The sequence below is a fragment of the Sander vitreus genome, chromosome 19 (assembly GCF_031162955.1).
Source record: "Sander vitreus isolate 19-12246 chromosome 19, sanVit1, whole genome shotgun sequence".
Taxonomy (NCBI): Eukaryota; Metazoa; Chordata; class Actinopteri; order Perciformes; family Percidae; genus Sander; species Sander vitreus.
This window is the reverse complement of record NC_135873.1, coordinates 488,956-512,291: the sequence shown is the minus strand read 5'-3', so window position 1 is coordinate 512,291 and position 23,336 is coordinate 488,956. Positions and strand designations below refer to the sequence as shown.

General features: G+C 42.4%; 1 protein-coding gene across 2 annotated transcripts; it reads right to left on the bottom strand.

The window, feature by feature from the left end:
- Positions 1 to 441: 441 nt before the first annotated feature.
- Positions 442 to 21,918, bottom strand: LOC144534091 (fibrinogen alpha chain-like). Of its 2 annotated transcripts, XM_078275790.1 has the most exons (11): positions 21,146 to 21,918; positions 18,206 to 18,310; positions 17,310 to 17,493; positions 15,807 to 15,952; positions 14,641 to 14,739; positions 13,223 to 13,387; positions 12,415 to 12,490; positions 5,003 to 5,127; positions 2,693 to 2,876; positions 2,453 to 2,598; positions 442 to 1,658 (listed from the first exon to the last, which is right to left on the bottom strand). In XM_078275790.1, the coding sequence occupies exons 1-11, from the start codon at positions 21,200 to 21,202 to the stop codon at positions 1,341 to 1,343; spliced, it is 1,605 nt and encodes a 534-aa protein (XP_078131916.1). In that variant the 5' UTR covers positions 21,203 to 21,918; the 3' UTR covers positions 442 to 1,340. The 2 variants fall into 2 exon arrangements, with proteins under 2 accessions (XP_078131916.1, XP_078131917.1); XM_078275791.1 differs by lacking the exons at positions 442 to 1,658; positions 2,453 to 2,598; positions 2,693 to 2,876; positions 5,003 to 5,127 and adding exons at positions 8,608 to 9,964; positions 11,160 to 11,273 and having other exon boundaries at positions 11,950 to 12,490; positions 21,146 to 21,217.
- Between the last annotated feature and the right edge of the window lie 1,418 nt (positions 21,919 to 23,336).

Below are 23,336 nucleotides of genomic sequence, written 5' to 3'. Positions count from 1 at the left end.
CAAGACAAAGTAAGAACTCACCACAGTTGTGCTGATCAACAACCCTGTGTTGTCAAAATTGGTGAAGATGGATTTTATTTTCATTAACAAACCTGGTTAAACTATTTGATATTTTAATGTTTGGTTGACAAATACGGGCGGTGAAAAGTGAGAGGGGTTACAACATTTTCCCCTAAAAACATTACAGTACAGTTGTCCCTAAAACCTGCTTAAATGCATACATTATTTACTACTACTACTATTATTTACTACTATTATTTACTCGTGCACGCACACGCTTTTTAACGTGAACATGTGCCAGCCCAGGTCAGACATCGACACAGACAGATTAGACACAACATAATGGGGTATCTCAGTTAATATTCATGAATGTTCTTGGTATGTAGCCTACATATCTAAGAAATAATATTAAAAGACATTGAGTGAGTTTCGTGTGGGACCAACTTTATTTTTCAGAATTTTCAGAAGCATTCTTTTGGAAAATGCATCCACTGGACATGTGAAAAATATTGTGAAAAGGTATGTTTCATTGCGTGGCACTGAACGAATTAATTATTATTATTAATTATTAAACTAAAACGTCTTTCTACATGGGTTTAGTTAATGATCTGGCGACATCTCCTCATTCTCAATAATAAGACCACGTCGGCTATGTAATCGCCGACAACCGGGACAATTGCGTAGTGGTTGGTGTAAACCTGGACATTTTAGCGTCCCAACAGGCTTTTGTAGGGACTCGGAACACGCAACTCAGAATCGGGACTGTCCTGGTCAAACCGGGATGTCTGGTCACCCTATGTTACATTAGAGCCGTTGCCAAATGAGTTGCTACAAAGCTAATTAAGACTATCAGCTCCACACAACTCTCTCTATATTTCTCAGTATGGCTAGGTCCAGAAGATTGTGGCGTCCGGTGACATTCCGGTGACATTTTTAATCCTCCGTGTCCTCCGTGTCTACTAGCAACTGTGTGCGCGATCGCGAATAGCTTGTATCATGTGGACGTGCCGACAGAAACTATGCACTACAGCTTTAATATGTAAACCTTTGTGACACACAGACAGTCAAAATAAAATGTACTTAAATGAAATGCTTCAATTAGACTTTTGGAAGAACGTAGTTTAGATACAATAGATAAAAGAACACCGGAAAAAGGGACTTTTCACATTTACCAACAGTAAGTGTGCACAAAAAAAGAGCATGGTGTTCAAAAGAAAATGTATAAAATCAGTGATTGTGTTTATTTGAATAGACCCCTTTCAAACCCAAGTTACAAAGTGCCGTTGAAAAGGAAAAGAAACACCCATCCTATACTTCCATTGTGAAGTGTCAAATCTGCCTCAGTCCAGCTCTGCGGGATCCAGAGGCTCCAGAACGACCCGGTTCGCACGGAGGTCCTCAAACTGGGTCAACAGTTCTCCTCGGACCGTTGGGATGCTGTTGTACTCTGCGGACGCCGCCGGGCTCACGTCTACAGGCTGCAGCTTGATACGTGGGATGTGTTCAGGAGGCGTAGCGGCCTTCCTTCTCTGGTTGAGAGTCCGGTCCGTCTCGTCCATGTCCGCTTGAAGCGTTTGGTAGCCAAGATGATCGACGCTGAACGGTAACACCGCCAGGCAGGACCCGTAGCAGGCTCGCAGCTTCACGTCAATGTCCACCTGGTGTCGTAAATCAACCCTCATTATATTATTCCCCTTTAAAGTGTGGTGGACTTTTATACTATTATAACAAGGGATGTACAGCCGAGTCCCTCACTCTGAATCTGAACATTTCATCCGATGCACACTAATGTAAAAATGTCGGAAGGGCGTTTGTACTAAGCCACGAAAAAGTTTGAATATTTCATAAAGTTTCAATGGGATTTGAAAGTTGAATAATTCCCAGAATGTACAACAGATGTGGAACATTTTAAAGTTTCAATGGAGTTTCTACGTGAATATATGAATATATTCATTTACGTCGCTACGTTTTGGTTTTTAAGCGGAGTTTTGAGCCAAAAGTGATCTCCGTGCACACAAGTGTTTTTAGCTCCAGAAGAAGAACTAATCTCTGTTTTAACTAACACGCCCAAACCAAAATATCTCATCAAGGTTCTGGTATACTGGGCGTAAAACCTTGGCGTCAGCGTTGCCAAAGGTCTCCGTTTGCGGCCGTTGAGCAACACAACCCCGTAGATTACAAACCAAAAGTGTTTCCAAATGTCTCCGGGTTAAGGGGCTCGGAAACGCCAGAGCAGGGGGAATGAGAGGGGGGAACGTAGCAGAAGATATTCCTTTTTAAACCAAAACGTAGCGATGTAAATGTAGCCTGAATGGGTAGATAGCAGTTGAAAATGCCTGAATTTGTCAAACATTCCGTCCATTCATTTGAACGGGCAAAATGTCCCAAAAAACGTCAAATTCTGTGATATCACACAAAGGGTTTGATCTAGTTTAATGTTCTTAAAGCTCACCTCTGTTCGATACAAGTCCTCCGTTTGTTTCCGGACGATGCCGTGTAGCTCCACGAGTTTCTGGGACAGCCGGGACGACCGTTTCCGTAGCGACGTGAGGTTCCCGGCCAACCCTTGGGCGCGTTCCACGAACGTCCGCTCTGACACTTGAGACGAATGCAGTTGTTAATCAGCCAGCGTTACTTTAATCAACCCTGTCTTTATTTTGGTCCCGGACGCCAAAAAAACAGACCGTCTTACCGAGCGTATTGACGACGACTCGCTGGTCGTAGCCGTAGACGTGTGTCATCGTCGCCATGGACTTCTCCGCCGCGTCTTCGTACATCTTCACTGTTGTACACACCTTCCTCAGTTTCCTCGCCGCCTTGCTCGCCATCTGTGAGATCAAACCCTGCAGTCTGCAGCCAGACGGGCATTTAGAAACCTTTGGAGAGGAACACAGGTGTAATAATGTATCGGAAACCCTTTTCCACCAAAGTTAGAGTGTATTTGCAGGGGTTTTAAATGTGGGAATACCCGATAAATGAATTGAAGATGACTAATCTCCCATTGCCAGTAGACGAGTACACCTTTCTCTTTCATATCTGGTGTGTCACCTCGGAAAACAGGGTTAGTAAACAGTAGAAAGCAGCATGGAGGCCAGTGAAAATGTTACGGTGGTTACTTCTATTTCATATCTTAAGAGCTGCAGAGATTAATCGATTAATCGGTTTGAGTCTTTCTGTTTCAATGAAAAAACAGTAAAACTTGTGATTGATCTGATTGCAGCTTGTTAAATGTGAATATTTAGTGTGTAGTCTAGTGTCTCTCCTCTCCTCTGTGACAGCAAACTGAATGTCTTTGAGTTGTGGACAAAACAAGACGTTTGAGGACGTCGTCTTGGGCTTTTTGGGGAAACACTGATCCACATTTTTCACAATTTTTTGACATTTTAGAGACCAAACTAATCCATTCATCCAGAAAATAATCAACACATTAATCGACATTGAAAATAATCAGTTGCAGATACGGTTGGGTATCGTTAGGATTTTTACGATTCCGATGCTGAACCGAAAAAGGGGCGAGAATGATCATGTGCACCCTGGTGTTATGTTTCCATCACTGCCGATGAACTTAATTTGCCCCGAAATGAATGCCAATGGAAACCTTTCCCACATTGTTGTCCAATAGGAAAGGAGACATGGTTTGGAGACCAATATCTGGATTCATACTACATTTCTGGCATGTGCTAGAAGTCGTTTCTCAGTTATAGAAAAGCACTATAGCAATAAAATAAGGAACAGGAAGACTGAAAATATATTTTCTTTTTTTTTTTAGTCTTTTGGACTTTTTAGTAGGGCTGCACAATATATCGTTTTAATATCGTCATAGCGATATCAACTGGCGCAGTAAACACATCACGAAAGGCAATCAGAGATTTTTGGTGTTAGTTGAAAGAAAATGTCAGTAGAAAACTACCTTTTATTTCCAATTTAATGTTCAATTTGTTCAATAAAACAGTGTTGGACATGATTTTTCTTTAGTTTGTTTGAAATTCAACAAGCAAATTGTTGTAATTTTAGCAGAATACTAAAAGCAGCAGAAAAGCAGAACTGAGTTGTCAGGGTTTTGGTATTGTTCCGTCTTATTGTGGTAGTCTTGTTTTTCTGTTATGTTCTGTTTCCTGTTTTATTTTGTAGTCTGTCTTGTCTCCCTTGTCTTGTCTAGCTTACTTCCTGTCTTTGTTATTGTTTGTTATATATATATATATATATATATATGTATATATATATATATATATATATATATATGTATGTCTGTGTGTGTGTGTGTGTGTGTGATATATATATATATATATATATATATATGTGTGTATGTATATATATATATATATATGTCTGTGTGTATGTATGTATGTATGTATGTATATATATATATATATAAAAAATAGCGTTATGGCATATCTCATATTACTTTTTAGACATTTATCTTTAACTAAAATATCCAGATTGCAGGAGCAAAGTGACGTTTGTACTCCCAGTCAGAGGGAATTGATTTATTTATCTCTTTATCTAAGAATGTGTTTAGGAGCATGGGTATATAACACTGCTTAGGGATCATGTGTCATGACTGTGTCATGTCACTCTTATGTAGATACCTTCTTATATTGTGTCAACTTTGTGGGCTGATGCACTTTTTCCTACCCTATGTAGGTTACTTTGACGCTGCTATCCATGCACCTTGTACTGGTATTTATTTGTCCTTGTACTGTGTTCCAGTTGGACTGTGTGTACAACTTGTATGTATGTGTCTTGTTTGTGTTCATACTTGCTGCACACCTGATCGCCCTTCGGGGACACAAAGTGAAGTTGAAGTTAAGGAAACCCAGTTTTCAGCTTTGAGTTATTGTTTTATTTCAAGTTTTTTGGTAGATTAATTCTTTGTTAGCAGAGCAACTTAACACCCTGTTGTAGCTTAAAAAAAGCTCCCCTCACATTTCCTGGAATTACCTTCACGCTCTGAGAAAACAGAGTTATGGCTAAATGACTGTGTGTAATACTGGTTTCTCACCCAGTCATCGTCTGAACACAGAGCAGCGGCGTCTGGTGTCGCTCGACAGCGTTGATTCCTGAACGTGGGGGTGTGAATGTATGGCTGTCGGCCATCTTGATTCTGCTGCTTCAGCCTCGTACAAACTGCACACAAACATCAGCACTGTGGTCAGTTCACCTTTAGTCTCCTAATGCCAGACCTTCCTCCACAGCGCTGCGGAGGAAGGTCTGGCTAGTCCACACGGCATTCAGGGTTGGGAGAAAAACGTGCTCTGGTTTATTGGCATTTTCTTTAAACCAATCACAATCGTCTTGGGCGGTGCTAAACGCCGGACGGAGTCACGGTGCCTCTGCAAAATGGCCTCTGGAAGGAAGTTGTTTTGGCGGCACCGGAGCAATCCTGGAAGTGGAAGATCACCGATAAAGACTAGATTGTCTTCAACTGAGCTCTAAACCAAACATGATGCTGCTGCGGTGGTAGTAGTAGTAGTAGTAGTAGTAGTGGTACGTTGTAAGACAGTTTTGGAGAGGACAAAGATCTCATGGAAGCGTTTTATAGCTTAAAAAACCCCACAAACGCTTCAAATTATTTGACTTAACAAACTGAAATGAAGATCCAACATGAATGCAAATTTTACATTCCGGGCTAAAGATTCAGACTCCCAAACTGCTTTTAATGATTTCATCTCATTAAAATGGGATGAGTCTTTCTTCTGCTGGTCATTTGTATATTTTATTTGTATGGCTCTTTTCCTCCCAGGTAGAGTCCCTGTAATTTTTATTTCTCCGTGAGAAAAACGGACAAACTGCCTACCAGGGGCGATTCTAGGATCAGACCTTTAGGGGGGCTCAGCCCACTAATGAGAATGTGATGCAGTAACAGTGCGTATCCCCCCTCCCCTTGCTAAATCAGTAATTTCATTAGCCGATAATCAAAGTTATTCATTTCAGCTGTTTTCCTACTATGACAAGTCAAAATGTCTGCTGTGAAAACGTTCCATTGTTTGTCCTCTGTCACCAACTGACAAGTTCACACACTCACTTAAGCTCTAAAATTGATTTTTATCATTCTTTTTTTTTTTTTTTAGGGGGGCTGAGATGAAACATAGGCCTGAGCCCCCCTAAAAAGGATCTAAAATCCCCCATGCTGCCTACAAAACGAGGCTGGTTTACCCACCGGACCCTCCGGGGTCCTGGTTTACTGTGTGGAAATGAGTTAGTGGGGATTTGATGGAATTGCAATTGTAAAGTGGAGAAGGGATGACGTAATTGGAAGGTCTTTTTTTTTTTTTTATGGGTTCTTTGTTGATGTGGGGAGCAACAAGTTAAAATGTGACACAACCAACATAAGCCAGTTCAGAGAGCAAACAGGTTGTTGAAGGTGGGAAGGAAAAAGTCTGAGAATGGATAGAAGAAACGATGTGAGAGGACGAGTGCGTATGGGACAAGAGGGTCGACGAGGTGCTCTGTCCTGACCCAGCCCAAAGACAAGAAGAAGCACATTGATAACGTTTACTCCTTTGATTTTTGTCCCTTCTAGTATTGTATGCTGTAGTACAGTGCATTGTAGGCTGTATACTGTACGATGAACACATTGTATGGCCCTGAACATTGTGCTTTCCATTCGTTACTGTAACAGCACTGACTGCTCAATAGATTTTGACTGGTTGCAGGATCATATCAACAAAGAATAAGAATTGAGGTCATTGAAAAGTGCTTCTTAGGGTTCTTTGTTTGGGTGGGGAGCAACACGTTTCAACCTGTGACACCATTCGTTAAGTAGTGCGCGTTAAAGCAAAAACATGAACTGAAATGCTGCTAAAAGTAGTCTGCGTTTTGCTCGGTGCATGATGGGACTTTAAACAGGATGCATGTACTGTACAAAGAGGGGTCAATAAACTCCCTTTTGCCCCGAGGGGGGGCCCACCCCCCTCCCGAGTGGGCTCAGAGTTCTCTGAAATGTGTCTCACATTTATTACGAAACTCAAACATCGAACCAGACAACAAACCAAACATGTAGCCGCAGTGCAATGAATGTCATTTCTTGCTTCATCAACACAGATACGCACGTCCTCAAACACACACACACACACACACACACACACGCGCATTACGCCAAATCTACGGACAAATATGTTCAAATGTGACATTTACTGGTAACGTAATGTAAAGCTTGCGGTATTTATGAGTCTATAACTCCATGTTACACATTCGGTGAATTCTGACACAAGTTGTGTTACATGTATTTGTTTCTTTTGTGATTAACAATAAATTCTTTTAACAACATACCAAACATACAATTCACAGCATGTATTTGTTTAAAGGTTAAGCGACCTGGTGGCCGCTGATCATAAAAAAAAAAAAAGTAGCTTTTTCCAAAAATACTGTTATTTGATACATGATAGGCAAGAACGGTCACTGTCAAACACATTTAACTGCCTGAAATGACTATACATCCCCTTGTAAGTAACGTCCTAATTACTGCTATGAACATTGGTTAAGGTGGACGTTCAGTCATAACATGACGCAAACGTCCAGCGACGAAGGACCCAGAATAAGTATGGGAAGGGTCAAACATCAGCTTGGCAGATGCGTTTGATGTGTGTTTTTAGTTGTTTTTTTTTGTTTCACGGTCCAATTCAATGATTTTAAAAGCTGAATATGTCAAATTAAAAGTTTATTTATATGGCACCAGATGTCACAAAGTGGTTCGCAATGAAAAATAAAAACTCACTTTGATATTGCCGGGGGAAAAATAAAAGCCAGGTTATCTTTTTTTCAATGTTTTTAAAACATTAAAACGTGAAAACCTTCGGACGCCCGGATAGCTCAGTTGGTAGAGCAGGCGCATATATATATATATATATATATATATATATATATATATATACATATGAGGTTTAGTCATCGATGCAACAGGCTTGTGTTCGACACTGACCTGCGGCCCTTTGCTGCATGTCATTCCCCCCCTCTCTCTCCCCTTTAATGTCTTCAGCTGTCCTGTCAATAAAGGCCTAAAAACGCCCAAAAAATAATCTTAAAAAACATGAAAACCTTCAAAGGGGGGGTATGTATTTCTGTTTATAGACACTTTACATTAGATATAACCTACAGTAGATATGATCTAATGTAAAGTGTGCAGACCTGTACATTAGATTTGTAGGAAAATGTCTTAATTCACAACTGACTTTTCGGTCTTTTTTTTTTGGCCTGGAATGATTTGTTCTAATTCTTATAAGTTGTATTTATTATTTAGACGGTCTATTTGAGCTGTCACATTGTGAATGTTATTTATTGTGTACGCTGCTTGGTTCCTTCATGTCTTAACGTGTTTGAATGACAAACTTATCTGAAATGGGTGTTTGTTTTGGGCACTTTAGGCCTTTATTTGTATAGGACAGCCGGAGACATGAAAGGGGGGAGAGAGAGAGAGAGAGAGAGAGGGGAATGACATGCAGCAAAGGGGCGCAGGTCGGAGTCGCACACGCGGCCGCTGCGTCGAGGAGTGAACGTCTACAGATGGGCGCAGGCTCTCTGCCGGGTGAGCTACCCAGGCGCCCTGAAATGAATTGTGATTTAGACTTTCTTTTTAAAAAAAACGGCAGAAACCACAGCAGGTGAAGTGAACATTGAGTCTTTATTGATTGAGCAGAGTTCAGGCATCGCTGTGTACAGGTTAGTTAAACAAGTCAATGACATTTGACACAAAGTGCTGACACAAAGAATCAACTCAAACACACACACACACACACACACGGCGACACTGTTTGAAATGATTTGGAAATCTCAGAATGATTCACAGAACAGATCGGAACAGTCTAAAGGTCTGTTTGATTTTTGGCCTCAAATATTTACCTGCAGCCTCAGAGTGTGCTTGCATCTCTAGGTCTTATATCAGGTTGCTTCGTGCCTTGTTGTATCTTTGGGTTGAAACTCATACAAGTGTATGAATGTGTATATTTTTGCAAGGGTGGGAATCACGAGACGATACGGCGTTATAAACACACTCGTGTCACGAGACGATTGCGATTTCAAACATATTGCGATATTCTGCGATTTATTACCTATTTTTTTTTACAAATCAAATGATGTCCCCAAACGTATACATTTCTCCGTTTGTTCATCTCCAAAAATGTAATTCTCATGTTCTACTTATGTAATAAAAGCTCTATACTCGACATCCGCGTATCGATACAGTACTTCCACGGCAAATATCGAGATACTTTGCTGTTACCCATTTTGATCCCCCAACATGAATGTTTTCTGCATATTTTGTCCAATTAAAAAGCAGCTGGTCGGATGAACATCCTAACAGTTTTCAGGCTGTAATTGGCCGGTTTATACGTCACCCACACGACTCCGTTTTCAATCTCGTACGGCTTGTTTTTCTCCGGGTCGTACGCGCCTTTATAATAAACCCCGTTCAAGTTAGCCGTCTGGCATTTGTTGTACCACCAGCCGCCGCCGTACCTCTCCGCGCAACTCTCCTCCCAAACGTCGTTGTCTTTGTCAAAGGTGCTGAATTTCATCCCGTTGTGAGACGGCGTGTCAGAAACGGGCATCGCCAGAGCGTCCCCGGCGTCCCCGGTGTATCCGGACACGTGCAGCGGGTACCCCTCCGTCTCCGCGCCGACCCTGACTGTGTACTCGGCGCTGGCTACGCCCCCTTCCCAATCCTCCAGCTCCACCTTCAGCATGCTCTCCCCCTGATTGGTCAGCAGGTGGAGGTTCTGGTTGCCTAGCCAGAACTCCCCGTTGCCGTTCGCGTCGACCGATCCGAACCCGTCGCGGTATTCGGCCCAGGTGCGGTTGAAGCCGAGCGCGCCGCTCTCTCTCTGCTGCGCTAACAACCACCCGCCCATTAGCCCCTCCTGCTGGCAGTAAACCTCCGCTACCTGTGCCGAGTCGGCGCCGCCGGGTTTGATCTTAAACAGGCCGTTCGTTTCCCCTTTAAAGTGGTTCTGGTGGGCTTCGACACAATCTGCGGACAGAGAGGGGCACACCGCAGACCGCGAGTTAGCTTGCGCCGCCTTTGGCTCAGCTAGCTGAAATTTACTGCAGTGAGAAAAACGGCCACTTTCCAGCAGGATGCTCCAAATGCAGATTGAGTTTCATCATTTTTGTCTCTACGTACTAAGTGTTTTAGGTGAGTGGGCTTCTGTTGGCGGATTTGGGACTTGTTCAAATGTCAACATTAGTAAATGTATTTGTCAAAGAACATGGTTTAAAGCAACACTAAAGAACTTTTCCCACTTCGGTCCCTCTACAGGTTGAAAGCGGAACTGTCCACTACATTACATTATGCGAGTTTGCCAGATCGGGTAGCGGATCTGTCGTTTGAATGAACTGGACAATGTCAATGACATTGTGACAACCTGTAGGGGGACCGAAGCGGGAAAAGTTCTTTAGTGTTGCTTTAAGAACAAGGAAGATTTAGTGCACGTTTAGGGGTCATCCCTGAAGAAAATGTTACGTTTTTCAGTAACGAAAACATGCATATCTGTGTCTAAACGTTGGAAAAGCTAGATAGTTTTGATGCTCACGTTGATTTTACATTCATTCGGCTTAAGTGGTGCCCAAAATGGCTTGGGCGCTGCACCTTAGGCTTACAAGGGTAGGTAAAACCCTGTAAAAACAAACAACATAAAAGACTACTGGCTACTTTTCCATCTGCAGTCCCTAAACACAACCTTGGGGCCTCTAAAAGAGTGGCTACGGCCCTTGTAACAAGCAGAAACAACTCTGTCTCTGATGGCTGAAATGTACTCCAGTCATAAGGGTGCTAACAGTCACTTTCACTGCAACGATGGCTAAAGCTTGTCCCAATAAACTCAACCCGTTTTCGTCAATCTGCATTTGAAATATCAGCAGGACTAAAAATGTCCTCTCTTATTTTTGAATTGTTGTCTTGTTACGAAACAAAAACAGCCCTAAAAGTTCATCACAGTCTTTTTCTGGGATTACACAATGGCCCAAAATACCTCAACAACAGTTAATTACATCACACTGAATGTGAAAAATCCTTAAACTCTAGCAATAAACAACAAAATAATTACTGTGTTCACTTCGTATTTCTGGTACATAAGGCTAGCTAGCAGATGCTAAAGCATGCTTGGCTTGCTGGAATGTGCCGCTCTGGGCCATTCAGCTTTACTCCACGTCTGATGTCTTGGTACCTTTTCCTATATAATCGGCTTGGCGCTCAGTAACAACGGTCTTCACACTCCGGGCGTGGATATCAGGAAGGTCGTCCTCTGCGGTGCCCGTGTCAAACAAGCCCATGTCGAACCCTGTATCTGCGCCAAACAGATTTCCAAACTCAGTTTTGGTATCAAGTAGAGCTGTAACAATTCCAAAACGTAACTGTACAATTAACTGTCTCGGAAATAATTGCGATTAACAATATAATTGTCTCTTTGAGTAGTAAAAAATATTGGTTACACTATCTACATAAGGGTGACATGACACTGTCATGAACGTGTCATAAACATTATAAACAAGTCATGAACGTTTATGACATAACGCTTCTTTTAGTAATAGTCATTCAGTTTTGTCATGACAATTTATGGTTAGGGTTCATGTGTCATGACTGTGTCATGTGTTCATGATACTGTCATGTCACTCTTATGTAGATACCTTCAAGTAAAGTGTTACCAACGTATTTATGTATTACTTTTTCAAACAAATTAAAGCTGGCTTAATTGGCTATATCGCTGTTACGTGACCCAGATAATGTAATAACACAACTACACGGCCTATGAAGTAAACCACGCCTGTTTATTATCATAAAACATTAGATTTGTGTATCTATCATAAAATTGACAATTACCATCAACAGTCATAACCTCTTAGGACTAATGTTAGCAATTAATTGCGGTTTAACAAAGAAAATGGTGATTAGACAATTATGTAAATGTAATAATTGTTACAGGCCTTCGACAAACACGTCGAGCCCGGTGTCCGCACCGAATGGATTCCCGAACTCTGTTTTGGTATCCAACAGGCTTCCCTTGGCGCCGCCGGTGTGGACGGTCTTGGTCAGAGAAGAGGAAGATGAGGACGTGGAAGAGGAGGATGTGTGGCTGAGGCTGGGGAAGAGGACGCCCAACCCTCCCTTGGTGGTGTCCGTCATGGCCGAGCACTCGGGGCCTCCCTCAGTCACCTCCTCCACCTTCTCCACCGGGCCGGTTTTGGTGTGGACGATGGTCCTGCGGAGGCTGCGGCTGCAAGAGACGGTTTTGGTGGTGACGTGGCCCGTGCTGGGCTGGCCGACCTCCATGCCAAAGAAATCGCCGCCGGTGTCGCCGCGTCCTCCGAGTTCAGTGATGGATTTAGTGGACGTGCCGGAGGAGAAGGAGGAGGAAGAGGAGGAGGAGGAAGCGGAGGAGGAGGAAGAAGATGATGAGGATGTAGAAGGAGAGAGGGAAGTACCTGGGACCTTGGAGATGGTTGCCGGGGATGAGGAGCTGGAGCCTTCCTGTTCAAGGACCAACTGGACTGCCCTCACCTGAGAGAGAACAACAACAACAACAAAGAGCTTTAGCGGGAGCAGGTGTTAGGAATATTTACTAGTACTGTAGAGAACAGTCATCTTAAAAGAATGGCTGTTCTTGGGCAAAATCACACACACATAGTGATGCATACACACACTACGCTACAGACACAGAAATGGCACATCCTAAAGAAAACTCATTGTGGGACTGGCTCTAGTGGCTGTAATTCTGCACCAAGGCTGAATTTCAGGAAAGAGACTTCAGATACAGTATTAGGGGACCACTAAGGTCTATATAAAAGAGACTTCAGATACAGTATTAGGGGACCACTAAGGTCTATATAAAAGAGACTTCAGATACAGTATTAGGGGACCACTAAGGTCTATATAAAAGAGACTTCAGATACAGTATTAGGGACCACTAAGCTGGAGCTGCTACCCCCGCGACCCGACCCCGGATAAGCGGATGAAGATGGATGGATGGATGGGACCACTAAGGCCTATATAAAAGAGACTTCAGATACAGTATTAGGGGACCACTAAGGCCTATATAAAAGAGACTTCAGATACAGTATTAGGGGACCACTAAGGCCTATATAAAAGAGACTTCAGATACAGTATTAGAGAGAAAATGCCCTTAGACCACAGAGTGTTAAGTGAGAGCATGGTTCTAGAAACGACGTTGCTTATGTTCGAATTATCAGGTAAAAGCATGCAGGATTATTTTAAACCGAAAGTGTTCCTCACCTCGGGGAACATGTCTTCTCTCTGCTGTCCTGCCGTGCTGCTGCCGATATCCTTGGACTTGTAGATGCTGTCCACGTGGACGTCCTGCAGCGGCCTGCTCTTCATCACGTACAGCGTCCCCACCGACTCGATGTTCTGAGCCGACTGGGAGTCCAGCTGGCTGACCTGGGAAAACAAGACAGAAAACAGAAAGCGGCTGATTACCAAACCGAATGATGCACAACTTGATTTTTGGGACCAGTTGTATTAAAGCTGGGAGAGGATTTTGGGTGTGATAAATGCAAAGCATTTTAACCCATCAACCAGCCTGAAAATCCAGACCCAAATCCGAAAGATTAAGGGTCTGGCAATGAGTAATAAAAATGGCCCAACTCGAGGGGCGGCACACTGCACGCAATTGGATAACACAACGACCAATCACAACAACACACGGGGTGACGTATCCAGAGCCCCATACGCTTAAATACCAGCGGAGCTAACTGGTAGATTAAACTCTTAGCTACCAGCGGAGCTAACTGGTAGATTAAACTCTTAGCTACCAGAGGAGCTAACTGGTAGATTAAACTCTTAGCTACAAGAGGAGCTAACTGGTAGATTAAACTCTTAGCTACCAGAGGAGCTAACTGGTAGATTAAACTCTTGCCGTATCCGGTCGGCAAAACAGCAAAAACGTCCTTCTTTCAAAGGAACGATTGGAGTGCCATCTTCCATTCCTCTTTTAGATAAAAAGCCAAGTCTAACTCGTTCATTGTAGCGGCCAAAGCCGTTTCAAACAGCTGGTGTTCATCCGTAGCCATCTTGCAATTTTTACTAATGACTTGGACGTCGCAGCATCATCTGTTTAGCTCGCCTCTGGCCCGCCTATATCAGATACAGCGATGTGATTGGTGCACAAGGCTACAAGGGCATAGTTAATGAGCATCATTACTGAATACCAGAGTGACCCGCTGAGCAAATTACAATTGTGCTCCCGCGAGAACTCTGGATTTCCAGGGTAGCTGTCGCTCTAAAACCACAATATGTGAAAATAAGGTCGCTAAAACAGACCACAAGTACATATTACTGACTTTTTAAAGGTTTGTTTTTGGCCGGTTTGTCCATAATATTCTGTCCCAAAGAGAAATGTATTCTTTTTTTTACATTTCTATTTCAAAAAGGCATTATTACTTTATTATTACTCAAAGGGTGAGTTAGCTGTGACTGAGGAAGCTTGTAAACCTATTAACAATGACGAAGGACGAACAGAGAAGGGCTGGGATTAAATAAGTGTGTACTAAGTCAAAATAATACATACTGTATATATTATCAAGTGTTTGTCATTTATCTATATGCTTTCTATTTTGTGTAATATTTTCTTTATGACCTTTTCTGTCTTCTTTTACGTTCAAGTTAAATCAATCAAAAGTTAAGGTCCGTACCTGTTTCTCCAGCGCCACGTAGCTCTCCCGGTCCACCTGGTACTCGGTGTAGCTTTGGCAGGATCCTTTGCAGGAACGGAGCTTAATGTCGATATCCACCTGACAGAGGAGACAAGGAGTCGGAAAATAAGCTTCCCGTTTAGCAAATGTTGGTGTCCACCAACTCTGTCAAAACTCTGGAAGTGAATAAACCTCCTACTGTTTTGTCCAGCCCATCCTTCTTTACATTACTGTTCCACCTGTTTCTTTAACATGCTTTCTGTCACAAAACCGGGTACAACTCATATGTGTAAGCAACATTGCTGCCAAAATCACACGCATCGCAACCACAATAGCACAGAAAGAATGTCCCCTTGGGGACATCAAGTCTAAAGGGCCGTCTAAAGGGCCGTCCACACCAAGAATGATAACTATAACGATAACTATAAATGTATAGGTTTTAAAATCTAACTCGAGTGGATGGCTGAGTCCACACCACAACTATAAAGACAACAGTGGAGGCCGATACTGTTGGGATCACTTTCAGAGCCTACGATCCTTTAGCTCTGTGTATATTTTTTAGTACTCTGAAAGTATTCCTCATGTCACAGAAACCGCTGAGAGTGAATCTTGTGTTTTAGTTGTGATTATCATACTGTCCCGCCCGCTCTCATCCCCCCCCCCGGCTCTATGTAGCACACATCTGCTGTTACGTATAAAACAATTATATAAAAAAGGAAGGTATCATTTCAGAGAAAACAGCTTTTTAACATGCTGCTAAGTTGCAACTTTATAATAGCCATCCAAATAATATATATTTATGAATTACAAAAGGTTTACATATCACTTGGTCATCATTAACAAATACTAAATAATATAATCTATGAAAAGGTTACGATGTGTGCAACGATTAACTGATAAAATAAAAATAATGAAAATGAAATAAAAAAAGTTCGAACGGGAAAAAGTATGAAAGGAAATGTCACAGTTCAAGGTGTTTTCACTGTTAAAACTGTTTTTTTTAACTTCAATAAATGCAACATCTTTCCAAAAGTCAATGAGTAACCGTGTTATATAATCATGATTTCGACGGACCAAAACTAATTGCGCTTTTGTTTGGGTTTTTTTGTAAATCGAGCAGCCCTAACGTATAAGCATATATTATTGTCCCTGTTGTGCCTCCGTACCTCCAGCCTCTGCATGTCCACCACCTGGTCTTTGACTCGATCCTTCAGGGCGGTCAGGATCCTCAGCTGGCGGTCGATCTTGATCTTCATGTCCGAGATTCTCTGACGCAGCGTCTGGGCCAGGGTGTAGTAGCTGTTATCATTATCTCGGGGAAGAAAGGAGGACTTTAACGTTAGCCATTAAACCAAAACAAAGAGCTAAAAGACGCTAAAAGAACTCTGTACAGCTAAAGGGGGAGGACTGCAGAGTTGTTTTAATCCCCTAAAAGTTTAGTGTGAATTTCTACGTCTGTAAACACCAAACCAGTAGGGGGCGTAACGATACATCGATCTGGATCGATCTATTGATTCAGCTCTCATGATGCGACATTATCGATACAAAAGTGAAAATATCGATACATGTGGTCATCTTTAAGATGCGCCTTTATTTTGAAATTCCCACTTCATATTTATTCTTTTTGTTGAAAAGAGTAGTTTATTTTCGTAAATTCAATGCACTTCCCCATAGCTGTGGTACAATCAGAAAGAACTCTAAAGCTGATGATGTTGGTGTCATTTGTAGTCCTAATACAGACCTAGAAGACAATGTCTAAAATTATAATTTTTAAATTTTAGACTTCCGTGGAAACCCTGTAAATGGGCTCATGTAGTCTGGTATCAGTCGCAGAAATCAAACCGTGATAGACTTTGTGATATCAGTAAATATAGTATCGATGTCCTAAGAATCCATATGATATTGTGATATAACATTTACATCATTTACACCCCTACAAACTAGGTTACGATTGAGTTTGAAAGGAAGTACACACACACACAAAGACAGACACACACACACACACACACACACACATATACTCCCACACACAGACACACTCACACACAAAGACACACACACACACACACACACAAAGACAGACACACACACACACACACACACACACACACACACACACACACACACACACACACACACACACACACAAAGACCCAGACACACACACACAAAGACCCACACACTCACACACACACACACACACACAAACTCACACACAAAGACCCAGACACACACACACACACACACACACACACACACATATACTCTCTCACACACACACACACACACACACACACACACACACACACACACACACACACACACACACACACACACACACACACACACACACACACACACACACACACACACACAAAGACCCACACACACACACACACACACACACACACACACACAAAGACCCAGACACACACACACACAAACTCACACACAAAGACCCAGACACACACACACACACACATATACTCTCTCACACACACACACACACACACACACACACACACACACAAAGACCCACACACTCACACAAAGACCCACACACTCACACACACACTCACAGACACACACACACACACAGACACACAGACACACACACACACACACACACACACACACACACACACACACACACACTCTCTCACACTAACCAGAGTCGAGGGTGAGTTTGTCCTTTAGGTAGTCGTAGGTCTGTTTGGACACCTGATCGGCCGAGCGGTGCTTGGCTTTGTTCAGATCCAGGAGGTTGCGGATCTTCTCGATCTTCTTCAGCGCGCCGTGGTCGAATTTATTTATCAGTCCCAGGATCCTGCAGCCCGACGGGCATTTAGAGCCCTGATGGAGGACGGGAGAGGGATAGAGGAGGGCAGTTAACTTCACAGGCTTTCGCTCACTTTAACTTACACACTTAAAAACAACCTCATCTGCATTTTAAAGGGAGAGTTCAGATGTTTCGAAGTGTGGTTGTGTGAGATACTTCTCCATCTTCTTAAAAAAGATCTATATTAGGTTAAGTGGACGCTATATTCAGACTATTTTCAGCGCTTTACCTTGCTGTCAGACAGCCCTTTACGACGGGGAACTGAAGCTCTGCTCTCTTCAAAGCCACCAGACTCCTTTGACAAAAAGTCTTTTTTTTTTTTACCTGGCAGAACACGGGAGTTGCTGCTCAACCGCTGCCTCCGTCGGTTAGTTGGTTTGAACTAACCCTTTAAAACACAAAAAAAAAAAATCACACAATAACCCTAACGACAACCCTAACAGATGGAGGCAGCGGTAGAGCAGCAACGCCCGTGTTCTGCGAGGTTAAATGAAGTCAAAGGAGTCTGGTGGCTTTGAAGAGAGCGGCGATAACGGCTTCAGTTCCCCGTCGTAAAGGGCCGTCTGTGGTTAAGTACCTCATACAACCCTACTTCAAGAACATCCGAATTATCCCTTTAAGGTACAGCTTAGAAGAAAAACTAAAAATCATTTGTTTTTGGTTGCTGAAAGAAATCATTTTAGATAGAGCGAGATCATAAACTGATGGGATGAATCGAAGCTGTACCCATTCATCGTCTGAGCAGAAAGGCCACTCCCTCTGCGTGGCACAAGTTTCGGATCGGGTGCCTTGCTCCACCGGTCGGGCTCCTCTGGGGTCGACCACCTGGGCCTGCAGACAGACAGACAGACAGACAGACAGACAGTTTACGTCTCCTGGATGAGTCCGAGTGCATGTGCGGGTCTTTCATAGCAACCCGTCCTCACTCCCAACTCGTAAAAAACACTGACGCTTGGTCAGCGTCTTCTCTCAGCGTCGGATACCGACGCAAAGATCCCCCTTTAGGTGTCTGCGTAGAACGCACCGGGCAGAGCAGCAGCGCCGCAGCGCTTTAAGATGACGTCATATTAACGCAGAATTAGGTGATCGTTTACACTTTTTGCTTTACAAACAGGCAAACCAGAGGACAGAAGGTAGGTACGTGCATTGAAAGCGTTCAAACCGTCCAACAAAGCTCAAAATTGCCCAAAAAGAAGCAACGAAAAGAGCGTCAAAGTGTCGAAATAGTCAAGTAATTCATAATTTCAGCTTTTTTTCTTCTTTTTTTTTTTACTCGAAATGTAGGTATAATTTCATATAAATGAGGTTTTATTGACCGGGTGTAGGTGTGTTAGGGTTGGGTGTAGGGTTAGGGTGTGTTAGGGTTGGGTGTAGGGTTAGGGTGTGTTAGGGTTGGGTGTAGGGTTGGGGTTAGGTGTAGGTGAGTTAGGGTTAGGGTTGGGTGTGTTAAGGTTAGGGTTGGGTGTGTTAAGGTTAGGGTTGGGTGTGTTAAGGTTAGGGTTGGGTGTGTTAAGGTTAGGGTTGGGTGTGTTAGGGCTGGGTTAGGTGTAGGGTTGGGTGTGTTTTAGTGTTAGGGTTGGGGTTAGGTGTAGGTGAGTTAGGGTTAGGGTTGGGTGTGTTAGGGTTGGGTGTGTTAGGGTTGGGTTAGGGTTGGGGTTAGGTGTAGGTGAGTTAGGGTTAGGGTTGGGTGTGTTTTAGTGTTAGGGTTGGGGTTAGGTGTAGGTGAGTTAGGGTTAGGGTTGGGTGTGTTAGGGTTGGGTGTGTTAGGTGTAGGGTTGGGTGCCTTGAAGTCGGCGTCGGGGGGCTTAAAACACCATCGAGCGCAAACCAGGTACACGGCCCGACGGGAAGACAATACGAGGGGTTAAGAGAGACAACGGTAGCGAGTAGTATGAAAGAACGAAATTCCGTGTAGGGAGGCAGGTTTGGGGGGGGGGGGGGGTTGGATGGGTCAAACAACACAGGACTTTCAACCAGGAGACCGGGAGTTTGTGTCCATTTCTTGTCCTGCTTGTCCTACCCAGCACGTTGCGATAAAGCGAGCGATAAAAAGGAGACTTTTAGCGTCAATAACTACGCCAAAGGCACCTGGCCAAGGGTCCCTATTTTACGAGATGGGAGTGAGAATCTGTTGGTTATAGGCCTCCATTTTAAAGAACTTTTTATTTTTTGTTATTTTAGGATGTACTTCTAATTTCAGCTTAGTTTAGGAGAACCTAAAAGGACAAAAAAAGCAAAGAGAAACATATGAAACCAAACATTATGTGATGAGGACTTTTCATTTCAATACATTTTATTCAAATAATAACAGGTCTATTTTTTTAATATCGCACCTTTTTACATAATTACAGTTCATGTGTCGGGCCGGGCCGGGCTCGGACACAACGTGCACGGGCTCGGGCTTGATTTTTTTGGGCCCGATCTAACCTTTACAGGTAAACTCGTTCATACGTATAAGCTGTTCAACGCTTTCCATTTCAAGATTCAACAAGATTCAACTTGTCATGGCACATGTCACAAGTACAGAGCAACGAAATGTAGTCAGCGTCTATCCAGAAGTGCTTAAGCAGTGATTAAATAACATATGCTACAGAATATAAAGAGTGCAAGGTATGAATGATATATAAATATATATAGATATGTGTCTGTAGGAGTGTCTATTACTACAGGTTATGTACAGGCTATAAACAGACTGATTTCATAAGTCAGCGGTGCTATTTCCTCTATTTAAACTAGGGCTGTCAATAATAACGCGTTCATTTCGATGAATTAATCTGACAAAAAATAACGCGTTAAAAAAATTAACGCAGATTAATCCATTCCATATTGATGTTTGCATACAGACGAAAATCTGTAATTAATTAGATTAATTTTTTTAACCGATTGACAGCCCTAGTTTAAACAACTTAGTAAGACACAGGTTGAAAAGCAGTGTATGTATGTAATAAATTAAATGAGCTCCTGTGTAAAAACAAGAAAGGAAAACTACTTATTTGAATTTTGTTTTGATAACTACTGGATAACGGCTTAATGGGGCAAACGTTTTTTTTAAATACATAAAAAATGAAAATAGCTTAAAACATGATTTGTAAAGACATTTGTAAAGATGTTTTTTTTGACCCGTTTGACCCGAAATCTGACCCGTTTATAAAAACTTTCTATATCAGAACTATGACAAAAGAACGTTGGAAAAAGTGACAAACGTTGGAAAAAGCTACAAAACGCAGGAAAAAAGTTTTTTAAAACGCTGAAAAAAGTGACTCAAAAAAATCTGAAAAAGTGAAGAAAAAAAATCTGAAAAAGTGACTCAAAAAAAATCTGAAAAAGTGAAGAAAAAAAAAATCTGAAAAAGTGAAGAAAAAAAAATCGGAAAAAGTGAAGAAAAAAAAACACATTAAAAACATTGCCAGAGGTGACAAAAACTTGTTTAAAAAAAGGGACAAAAAGATTGTAAAAAAAAAATAACAATGGAAAAAGCAACAAAAAATGTAATAAAAACAAAACGGCAAAAAAAAGTGACCAAATAAAATTGGAAGAATAGCGACAAAAACGTCGAGAAAAAGTGTAGAAAAAGAATGAGAAAATGTTGAAATTTCGACCCGGAAAAACACAAAGTTGCACGGTCGACGGGAAGACAAAAAAATCTCACTTTGTGATTGGACTCACCAGAGTTGAAGCCACACAAATCAAGCCGAGACAGATGAGTGCGTTGAGTCGCTCCATCTTTTGTTTTCTGTCGTCCTTGCTCCGTGTGAAGACTCGTCGCTGAATGCTTCTCCGACGTTGCCGTCAGCTCATTTTGAAGCAGGAACCTGTGACTCTGCAGGAAAACGTCTGATAGGTCAGATCAGAGTTGAGCAACCTGCTGCTGTCGACACAGATGGATGGGGAGGGCTTGTTTGTTGTCCTGTGATCGGCCCACTCAGCTCTGTTCCTAACAGGACTTTCTGGCATTTCATCCAGAATGTTTCCTCAGAGCAAACAGTGACACACAGCACCGACAGTAACGACTACGCGCAAGCAACGACCAATCAATGAGGGACATATGTGACTGTGTTTTGTACTTTTTCTGTGTACTTCTATTCAAATCATTCCAGTAAACCCCCACTGACTCTATGTATTCTTTGCACACAGACACACAAACAAACACACACACAGGTTTTTGGCACTATCTTTGTGGGGACCCATCATTGGGGGTTAAGACTTTTGCAAGGCACTGTATCCATGTCACATCCTCATTAGGGGCTGATATATATATATACAAGCATATTAAAAGCAATTAAAAACAAACGTTTGTTTTTAATTGCTTTTAATATGCTTGTTTTATGTGTTGGTTTTATTGCTTATCTGTTTTGTTGTGTTGTAAGTGCTGGTTTTACTGTAAAGTGTCTTTGAGTACCATGTAAAGCTCTATATAAATAAAATGTATTATTATTATTATTATTATTATTATTATTGGTAGCGTTTCTCACGGACTCATTTCCTGGTTGTGAAGTAAAACACGCCTCCTTAGTATCATAACACCAGCGGTGGAAGAAGTATCCCGATCCTTTACTTCGGTTAAAGAACTAATACCACACTGTCAAATGTTACCGCGATGACGATAACGAACAATATATTGTACAGAGACTCTATGTAAAGACTGGATGTAGCGTCTGTGACATCACCCGCAGTCTTTTCTTGCAAAAAAACAAACAAAAAAACATCACATCCAAACAGCCGTGAAAGTCTTTTTCAGTACTGACGTCGTGAGGGTTCCTGGACCTTGGACGGAGTCGCTCAGCACTGAGGGGGCCGTCCACGGATTGAACTGCTGAGGAGAACGCAGCCGCGCCACCTGCTGGAGACATCCTCATCATCATCACTACCGTCGCCATTATTGTTCAGCTCGTGTGACTCCCTGCTCTGGTGTGTTTAGGCACGAAAATGAAAAATGTCAGCGTCCAAATTAATGCCATGGAATTAAATATTAACGTTATTTTCAACTTCCACTGAGTTGGATATTTCAACCAACTTCAGTCCTGATACAGCTGACCAATGCCCTTTAAACGTTTGTTTACATTATGCCACGGTTGGTTTTTAAGACAGAAAAACAGAAACGTTGTTCTGTATATTAAATGCGAGAGGGATTTTCTTTTTTTCTCACCGAGTCAGAGAAATGTGGACGATGAGCAACAACACTGATTTGGATGCAGCGCTCCGTAATACAGCAGCAATGAGTGGAAACCACAGAAAGAGCTACTGGGGACAACGGTCAGTCTGTCAGCCGGGTTCTCTTTTCGTTGTTCCCACACACACACTGAACTAAGGTAAACGTGAAACCTGCTAAACATCAGCGCGTTAGCGTGCTGACGTTAGCGTTTAGCTCAAAGCGTCACATGTTGACTTGATGACAAAAACTTTGCTTCGTGTTTTTCCAATTCGTTATTTTGAGCTCATCAATTACAAACAAAGTGGGGCTGTAACTGTACATCTGGCGTCTTTATTTATCGAGCACGGAAAGAAACGCGAGTGAAACAAGAGCGCTGAACTTCTCCGACTGTGTTATTACACTCTGAATTGCTGTGCAATGCGACACGTCATTAAGGGACTATTTCAGACTTTTTTTCAATAAGCAGGGCTCAATTAACGGTTACGTTACAGTTTTAAAAAACGTTTTCCAGGTTAGTGGGGGTGCATACCGGCACAACACCCCTTCCCCCCCGCGCCGCTGCAGAAAAAAATTCTACAGTAAACGCTGAAAAGTGTGACTGTATTTCACTGTTAGAGGATTCCAACAGCGGGACGTACAACAGTCTGCAGCTAAAGACACAAACTAGCTCTGGTCGCTGCTGTTGTCGGAAAAACGACACAGACG